The 9897-nt window shown below is 35.4% G+C and overlaps 1 protein-coding gene across 1 annotated transcript; it reads right to left on the bottom strand.

Annotated features, from left to right (window-relative positions):
• Nucleotides 1-682: 682 nt before the first annotated feature.
• Nucleotides 683-5699, bottom strand: LOC104238501 (DET1- and DDB1-associated protein 1-like). The gene is made up of 4 exons (XM_009792872.2): nt 5551-5699; nt 4182-4242; nt 1642-1703; nt 683-977 (listed from the first exon to the last, which is right to left on the bottom strand). The coding sequence occupies exons 1-4, from the start codon at nt 5623-5625 to the stop codon at nt 903-905; spliced, it is 273 nt and encodes a 90-aa protein (XP_009791174.1). The 5' UTR covers nt 5626-5699; the 3' UTR covers nt 683-902.
• Nucleotides 5700-9897: the final 4198 nt, after the last annotated feature.

The raw sequence follows: 9897 nt of genomic DNA, 5'->3' as shown, positions 1-9897 counted from the left end.
CAGTTTTAGCTGTTCAAACATGAAGACTTCTGACTATGAAAAATGCTAGAGCATGTGTGTATGGAAAGGGAAAGGTAGCTTAATTAACTAATATCATAAGCAATTAGCTAATAGCCAATGGGAAACAGATGAGAAGTGTTAATTGTGTCTCTTATCATCAAATAAATTGACTTAGTCTTTATTTGAAGTTGATCAAAATTCAAATCTTCAATATTAAATATATTATGCCTAAGTTGGAAATAAATTAAACTCCCCACAGCTAACTTACACATCGAAAATCTAAAATGTTAATCGTATAGCGTAGAAGTAAGGATTTTTGGCAAGCAATAAGACTTAAATAATACAATTTAAGTGTAGCATCTTCTTTCTCATTTCGAGGAAAAGATGCAGGAAGAAAAGGAAACAACAGAGTGATCCAAATCAGACCTAAATGCCAATGATATGAAGAGTTCCATTCAAAACCGAACATTAAAGGCGTTATGACGATATACAAGAGAAATACTGTTGTGGAGGAAAAGATCTGTTTATGATATAGTTCAAGAAAGAATCGCCTCATTTCCTTCATTCTTATTTATTCACTTCAAGACTGGTTCTGAACGCCGAGTAATTCCACATCTAAGACTACCAAAAATCCATATGCTACCTTTTCAATGGTCATGCAAGAAGTCTCATCCAACAACACTTTCAATAATGTACATTTCTCCATTGATATATGCAATTAGCACACAAGCTCTTCTCAATTTTACAACAACATGCATCTCTGCCCAATATTTACAGAAATATGAAGAAAGGCGAAGACATCAACCTATTTAGAAGTCATCTCTCAAAACCAAGTTGTGTACAATCTGGCTTGAAACTGCCACACTTCGCGTCCCCAGGAGTAGCACAAAAAGAGAAGCATCTCAGGTGGATGCCTTAAGATGCTTAGATCCATGCTCTGGTGTCAGATTTTCAGCTGCAGCACGTTTCAGTCTCAACTGCAATACCAAGAACATTCAGAACCATGAAGGAATAGAACACATTTCACAAACAGAAAGAGGTAAGAAAATACCCCTCTACCATATGATATATCTTAATTTTCTCCTGCATTTTACTTTCAGACCTTGTCTTCTTTTCATTACTGTTGAGCTTATGCTTCACTGAGCCGAGGGTCGATTGGAAACAGCCTCTCTATCTCGTGGAGATAGGGGTAAGGTTTGCGTACACACTACCCTCCCCAGACCCCACTATGTGGGATTACACTGTGTTTGTTGTTGTTGTTGTATTAGACTTTCAGATCATTTATAAACTTGCCATTAACAAATCGTCCCCTATTTGTCCTTGACCTTAAGGAACTCTATCTGAAGTATAAGGGTAATATGAAGGCATTAGTCAAAAGTAGAGGAGTAAATATAAACCTTTTCCTGGAGTATTTTGACACATGGTATTCACCCAATCCACGTTGGAGCTCCGTTAAATTCAAGGGCAAGTACGAGACGTTATGCTAGTGGCAAGGGTGTGAATGGCCTAAAAGGTATTGGAGGGTAAAATTAAGATATTCCGTATAGTAAAGAGGTAAATTTTGGATATTTTTCTTTCCACAAATTGCCAAATATCCATCACAGAAATAAGAATGAATGTCAAAATGAAAAGAATACTAACCTTCTCTTCAGCACGCTGCTCTAAGTGTCTCAGAAGTATATTTTTCGCTTCTGAACTAATAACTGGCAATTCAAATGCAGGCCAATAAGATATGTTCAGTTAGAAGCAAGATACGTTGAGTCAAAATTGGACGAATTTAGTGCAAAAGCTTTACGCTCATATAATTCATATCTAGTATGCTTTCCCTTAATGATGACGCACGAGAAAGTAAATTGCCAATAAACTTGCATATTCCTATAGGTTTGATAATTATTAGTATCAAGCATTAGCTGATGAACATGTGCATCCTTATACAGATTTCTGCCTATAATATCACCATACATTAGATGGCTATTGGCAGTTATGATATATGCACCAAATGTTGCAACCTAAGAGAAATTTGAATTGGAAACAACCTCTCTGCCTTCTCTACCTTTTCAGGGTAGGGGTAAGGCTACGTACATCCTAGGGGTGGTAAATGGGCAGGTTGGGCTGAATTTGAGCGGGTCAAGATGGACTGAGTCAATAAACGGATCATTGCCCAACCAAGCCCAAAGTGTGTTTGGGCTAATATGGGCTGAGTCAAGATAGTTTAAACAATAGGTCAACCCAACCCACCCAACTTGACCCATATTCTAGAACCATGTTCATCTTGCATTAAAAAAAGTCTTACCTTTTATACACCTAATGTATGTTCCTTACTTTTTTAGCTTCTTCATAATTTATTCATTCCATACACTGACAATGAATTGCTATATATCTAATTTTAAATTTTTAGCTAAGAAACACATGGATTAATCTTATACTCAACTATTCATAAGCTTTTATAACTTTCTAAAACTATATAAATATTTAAAAGTGTATAAGAAAGAAGAAAAAAAGTAAAGAAAATAGCAGTTGAAAAGAAAAAGACAATGTTTCAGAAAATCTCTTGAAGAGAATTTTTGTGCAAGATAAAGGTTTGGCTAGTTGAAGTTTTTTTTGTTGTTGTTGGGATTGTCCCATAAACAATTCATGTAGAAAAGAGCCTTTCGGCCACACAAATTTTTTAGAAAACTTTGTTGATTAAATCTTTTAGAGAAAAACAACACAGACAATTTTTTGTACAAACTTTGATTTATATCTATTTATGTAGTTATTATTTGTTCTTTACAATGTAACACAAGAAGCCCTACTCCCCAATTAAGACGTACTCCCTCCTTTCCAAAAAAAAAAAAAAATACTTTTAGTATTTTGAGAATCAAAATATATTTTCTTAAATAGTAAATTAGTATTTAAAACTTGTAAGTTGAAAAATATTTTTTATGTTATTTCTAAATAATTAAATTTCACCACAACTCAGTTACAAAATTATTCATATTTACATTAAAAATTAAATACTCTTGATAGGAACGTGTGGAGGTCGAGCATTAGAGTTGTAGGCTAGGGGGTAGTTCATAGTTTTTCCCTCTTTGTACCGGGTAGTCTGATAGAGTTTTGCCTATGTTTGGTAGCGGTCTATGTGTTCACACTATTTTGTTGTTTTGCATAGGATTGTATTACTGCAATCCCTTTCACTTATTTGGTGTATTTTAAGTTATTATTATTACTTCTCTTGCTTCTTTTGTTGTTACAAATCTCTTCTTGCGTTTCTTTTCTGATATTATTATCTCTTCTGTTGAGCCAAGGGTCTCCCGGAAACAGCCTCTCTACCCTTCCGGGGTAGGGGTAAGGTCTGCGTACATCCTACCCTCCCTAGACCCCACTAGTGGGATTTTACTGGGATGTTGTTGTTGTTGTTGTACATTAACGTTTAAATACCTTGATTCTCATTCTTAAACTTACATACAGAAACTAATGATGGGGCAACTAAGTAAATTTCCAGACAAGCCTTCAGTTGGGTTGAGATTCCTTTGTTTTGGGTGCGTTTCATGAATTGTATTTGGGCTACTTAATGGGTTAGAAAGGACTATAAAAAATGATGAGTTAACTTGGGCTCAACCCAAACAGACCCATGAACTAAAATGTTTGTAGTCCAACCCATTAATCTCTGGGCAGGTTAGATGGGTTTGGGCTCAAATTGTCACCCCTAAGTACATCCCACTCTCTCCAGACCCCACTTGTGGGAATACGATCTTATATATAGTACTTGTTAAAGCTATTGAAAAGTAACTTTTCTTAGTGCACTTGTAAGTACCCTTAGTCGAGTACAGAGATGCGGTAATGGGGTAAGATAACAAGATGAACATCGTATCAACCTCCCCAAACATCAAGATGCAGGTTCATAAGCCTGTCGACATCTAGACATGCAGTACTCTTGAAAATGTAGAAATTAGAATACGTAATCAAAAGATATCTTACAAACCACAGGCTTTCTGGAATAAGATATTCCAAGGTTACAACAACTTCTATAGTAAACAAACTGAAGTTCAAATTCCTCACGAAACGACTGGCTTAACACTAGAGAGCAGGCAGGTTACATGACCAAGACATAAGATTGACCAATTGCAGCAGGCAACTAATACGTAAATGTAAACTATAAGAACGTCTAGGAAACAAAAAGAATCATTTTCTTGATTTACCTTGATTTGGTGGTGGAAGAGTCCTATCATGAGTAGGACGATAAGTCACGGGCGTCATTCGCTAGAAACAGAAAGAACATAGAATTAGAGAAATGGCAGCTTGGGTCAAAAAGAAATGCATTAAAGCATAGCAAACAATTGGTGGTCAACATAACGGGGCATGAAGATGAGGTCATCAATTGCTTCATGAGGCTGGAAAGCCAAAGGATCAATTGTCAAATCATATTCAAGAAAAAGATAGCATCAGTTTTATGAAGATGTTCTTATGGACTAACAAGGGCTAAAAGGGCTTTTTCCGCTTCTCTTAGAAGTACAACATTTCCTATTAAACGCTATAGCAATAAGTATTGTATAGCTTTTCTAGAAAGTGTTAGAATCTTATGGTTTTCATTTCTAATGCCTCTCTTGCATATTTATCAGCCAGAGATCGAAGTAAAAATAAATAACTGAAATACAGTAACAGAAGTGTTGCTTACTAATAATCAATGCCGTAATAGATCAAAATCTAATATATAGTTATTATTTTCAACTGTTATTCAATACCATTGTATAGATCATGCTCGATTCTAGTCGTTGTTTGACTTTTCTGATTAATCATTATCAAAATTGCAGCTTAAGGTTGATGTGTGATCTCTATGGGCACTGAATATTTGTTTATGCCGTCTATCGGATAGAAATTAATGCACTAAATATAGAATAAACTCAACAACAACAACAACCAAAAAAAAAAAACCAATATTATCTCATAGGTGGAGTCTGGGAGGGTAGTGTGTAACGCAGATACTGTCTCTGATCGATGCTCGAGCCCATTTCATTACAACAACAACAACAACAACAAACCTAGTGTAATCCCACAAGTGGGTCCGGGCCGAATCCATTTCATTACAAATACTAATTAATTGATCTTTTAAGACAAATTAGTGTTTCTTTAAAAGGGGTTCGCAACAAATGAAAAATTTCTCAAAATACACATTCTTTCCATAAGATAAACTCAACACACACCAAATTGTCCCAAGAACTCTTTTTTTTTTTTTTTGTGCATAAAACAAACAGAGCAAAAACAGGTCGAAACAATAATCAGCTAAAAATGAAAAATTCACAAAGAAAGGAAAAAAAGGGGTTAGTACAAATCACGATTTAGCTTTTCAAATGCACATGAAATCATAAGATAACATCAACAAACACATCAAAATTGTCCCAAGAACTCATTTTTTGTGCATAATACAACTAGAGCAAAACTGGGTCAAGCAATAATGAGCTTAAAATGGAAAATTCACAACAACAAAAAAAAGTGGGAAAAAGGGTTAGTAATATCAAGATTGAATTTTTATTTACAAGAAATTGAAAAAGAAAAAAAAAAGGTGCTTACAGAAGGGGTGGAAGGATCAGAAGGGCGAAGCTGGCTGAAATTGTGAGGGTCAAAAGAAGGCCAATCGCCTAGCATTGACCCTATTGGATTATTAACGGGAAGAATCGAGAGAATAATGCCACTGTTTTTTAGACAGTAGAGGTAATAGAAACTGCAAAATATGGTGGGTTGGGCAAAATACTATAGGGGTGGCATGTGGCAGGTCCGGGCCCTGAACGGGCCAAGTGGGCCGGCTAAACGGTCCGATCCCGGGCCGATCCCTAAATAAACGGGCCTATCGATTCCGGGCTAAACCATTTTTAAGGGAATCGGCCCGGGATCGGGCCCACGAATTCATGGTCCTTGGCTAAAGGGGCTAGGCCCGCAGACTAAGTGGGCCCAATGGCTAAATATTGATTTTTTAAAAAAAATAAATAAATAGAAATTAGAGACAAAAAGATGTTAAAAAAAATATCTAAGGCGATACCTTATAAATTTATTATAGAATTGTGACCTATAGTTTTTAATCCAAATATAAATACAAAAATATTGTAAAGAGATATGAAAAGCAATGCCTTATAATTTTACTATAGCATTAAAAAACATGGCAATATCTTTCTTAGTCTTCCTTTTCCCTATGGAATGAGCACAACAATGTGTTAATACCACCATTGATAAGAAAAAGAAACTAATCAAGATGTGCCAAAATACAAGTTACATAATACATACTAATTTTTATTCATACAAAATTACGTGGTATCTCTTACAAACTTCATAAATCATTGTCGAGCGAAGCAGCATCCTCCGCAAGTTCAGCTAGCATTTCTTCGTAAGCTTCGTCTTCCTCTGGTTGTGATTTAGTAAGTTCAAAATTTCTGCTTTCCGAACGGATCCAATCTATGAAAAGTACTGATTTTTTCAAGCTCTCCCTCATAGACGCTCTATAATCACTGATTTGAAGTCTTGCTTGACTGAAAGCGCTCTCCGATGCCACTGTTGAAGCTTAAATAGTTAAAATGTCACGGGTCATCCTTGAAAGAACCGGAAAGTATTTTTCTTTGTCCTTCCACCATTGCAAAATATTAAAGGAGCGGTTAGGATTCACTTCCTCAATTCTCTGCGACAAATAAACTTTAAGCTTATTTAGTTGTGAAAAATCATTACTACTAGAACCTTGAGAACCCCTAAACCCCGCCCAAGCACTAAGTGCTCTTACTCCGCAGTTTTTTTAGATGATTGAGAATCAAAAGAAGAAGAAGTTGGAACATCTGGTCTAGTATGATTTAATGCAACTTGATAAACATTATAAATAGTTTGAGCATTTATTCTAATTGAGGCTATTGCTTCCGGAAGTTGAGGCAACTCATCATCTTCACGTGCTAAACCATTATAAACAGTTTCATACCAAAATTGAGGATCTCCTAATTTCATACACGGATTTAACAAAGCAGCAACACCATAAATAGGGGAAATAGGGAAAAAAGTATTTTTTAAACTTTTTTCTCATAGAATCAATATCAAGTTTATAAATTTCCCTACCATTTGAAAAAATAGCAAAACAATTTGCAAGTTCTGCAATATAAACTAAATAGTTAGAAATAGTAGGATAATATACCCAGAAAATTCATTTGTAGCATGTGAAATTTTTCTAAAAAATCAACAAGCATTTTAATATTAGCCCAATTCTCATTCGTAAAGTGCTCATCATCATCACTTACATGTGCATTAAACGTCAAGTTTATGGGGTTTTTATATTCATATGCAACAACCAAACTTTCATACATGTAATTTCATCTAGTTGGACAAAATTTAGGAACCTTTCTTTCTCTTAGGCTACATCCATCGCATCTTTTAAAATATTCTCTAAGTTTACTTCTACAGTTTGAATAAAAAAGCCATTTAAGAGCCATTTTAACCTTTCCAATTTGAATATTTAAAATTCTCATAACATCACCCACAATTAAATGACAAATATAACAACTACATCTAACATGAAAAATGTTACTAAATGTAGGATTTAGCGTAGTGGTAAGCAAGTCTATAGCATTTGTGTTATTAGTAGCATTATCTATTAAAACTGACATTATTTTATCACTAATGCAAAAATATCTGCAAATATTCGTAATTGTGCTAGCAATAAACTGCCATGTGTAACGTGAATTAATTATTCTATAAGCAATTATGCGCTTTTGCATTATCCAATCCTCATCAATCCAATGACTGATAACAGTAAGGTAATCACAGTCGTTGTCACTTCTACCAATATCAACTGTAATAGCAACACGACAATTTATATGAGTAAATAAATAGCGCAAATATTGTTCATATCCATGCTTATATTTATAAATATCGCTCCTTACGATTGTGCGAGGAAAATCTTTATAAGTAGGATTAAATGTTTTTCTAATATAATGCACAAACAAAGAGTCAGAAGGAAACTATAGGATAAGCACATAACAGTTACCATTTTTGCCAATTCTTCCCGAACTTTTTTTGGATCATAATATAAAATACCACTGATAACAATGTTAATTTTCGGTTAAAATTGATTTGAACTGTTACTAGGGTCAGCCTGACTAGGACTAGGTACACTTTTCCCCCTAGGCCAAAGCTTTCAAACGTTTATATCTAACTCTATCTTTATGATATTTTTTTTATGTGTCTAGTCAAAGCCCCCCCCCCCCCTCCGCGATCCAAAATATTTAAAAGCTAACTCCATACCATAAATTTTACACTTAACCTTATTTTGTCGAATTAGTTGAGTAAAAAATGGCCAAACATGAGATGTTTCCTTGCGTTTGGTAGGTTGTCTAGAAAAAATAAGGGCAGTAACAGGAGTATTAGATGTGTCATCATTTGGATTAGCAGGGTTATCACTAGTTGGGTTAACATCAGGAGCAGGACTAGTGGGTGTATCATTATCCGGTTGAGTTTCATCAAGATCAATTTCCTCATCATCATTTTCATCAATAATATTATAATTATTAGAATAAAGAGCATTCATTATTTCATGGCTAATTATTCATGGGCTGCAATATTATGGCAAAATTGACTATCAGTAAATTGTAATAAACTACTATCGCTATCAAGAATAGCAGGTGTAGGATGGATATGTGGTTTGGTTCGGGGAGCCGGGGGCAGGGGAGGAGGAACAACATGACCACTAGATTCGTTACTCTTGGATTTTCTCTTATTCTTATTTTTACCAAAAAGATTTTTTAAGGAAGCCATCTTAATTAATCAAGTAAAAGCAAATAAACAAAACAAACAAAACTATAATATTAAGACTTAAGAGTTGGAACGAATTTACCGAATTGACGAACAACTTGTTGAAAATTGTTTATCGTTGAAGACTTAAAGATTTCAATTCACCAACTTCACAATTTTTTCACAAATTGTAACAATATCAATATTTTTTTACTATTTTTTGGAATAAAGTAAGCAATAATATCAAATATAGAAGAAAATTAGAGAGAGATTGTGATAGATTGATATTGATTTTGTAAGAAAAATGAAAGAATGAGGGAGTATTTATAGTTGAAAAAAGAAAAAAAGTGCAATCATAAAAAGTTTGGGATTAAAACAAAGTTGGGGGGAGGGGAGGGGGGGGGGTTAAATGGATATGTTCTAAATAGCCAACGATAATTTTTAAAGCCCAATGGCTGTTTTTTAAATTAGCCAAACGGCTAAAAAAGTTTTTAAAAAAAATTAACGTTCGGCCCGCTTGGCCAGCCAAGGGACCGGTCCGGTCCCAGTCCCTTGGCGGGCCAAACAGTCCCGTCCTAAAGGTTCAAAGCCAAGAATCGGCCCACAAGACCAGCCCAGGCCCACCTTTGGCGGTCCTACCGGTCCCGACCCACATAGCCCATTTGGCCCACGGTCCCTGGGGTTAAATAGATATTTTCTAAATAGCCAATGACTGTTTTTTAAAATAGCCAAACGACTAATTTTTTTAGAAAAAAATTACTGTTGGGCTCATTTGGCCGGCCAAGGGACCGGTCCGGTCCCGGTCCCTTGGCGGGCCAAATAGTTCTGATCCTAACGGTTCAAAGCCAAGAATTGGCCCACGAGACCTGCCCAGGCCCACCTCTGGCGGTCCTACCGGTCCCGGCCCACTTAGCCCATTTGGCCCACGGCCACCCTTAGGCAAAATATTGATGTTGGCAAAGTATAACTATGACATATAATTATATTATGTGTACTCCTTTTTTGGCCTTTTAAATAACATTATTTGTCTTGTTAAGCTCAAATTGACAAAATACATAAACAGATATTTACACTTGACCTTAACTGTCAGTTGGACATTATGGTCAAGTAGACACTTTAACTTGATATAAGTGTGTCTCGAAGAAACCAGGTCCAACAGTG

Source organism: Nicotiana sylvestris, chromosome 12 (genome assembly GCF_000393655.2).
Source record: "Nicotiana sylvestris chromosome 12, ASM39365v2, whole genome shotgun sequence".
NCBI lineage: Eukaryota > Viridiplantae > Streptophyta > Magnoliopsida > Solanales > Solanaceae > Nicotiana > Nicotiana sylvestris.
The sequence above is the reverse complement of the archived record's forward strand: the minus strand, read 5'-3'. Positions and strand labels throughout refer to the sequence as shown.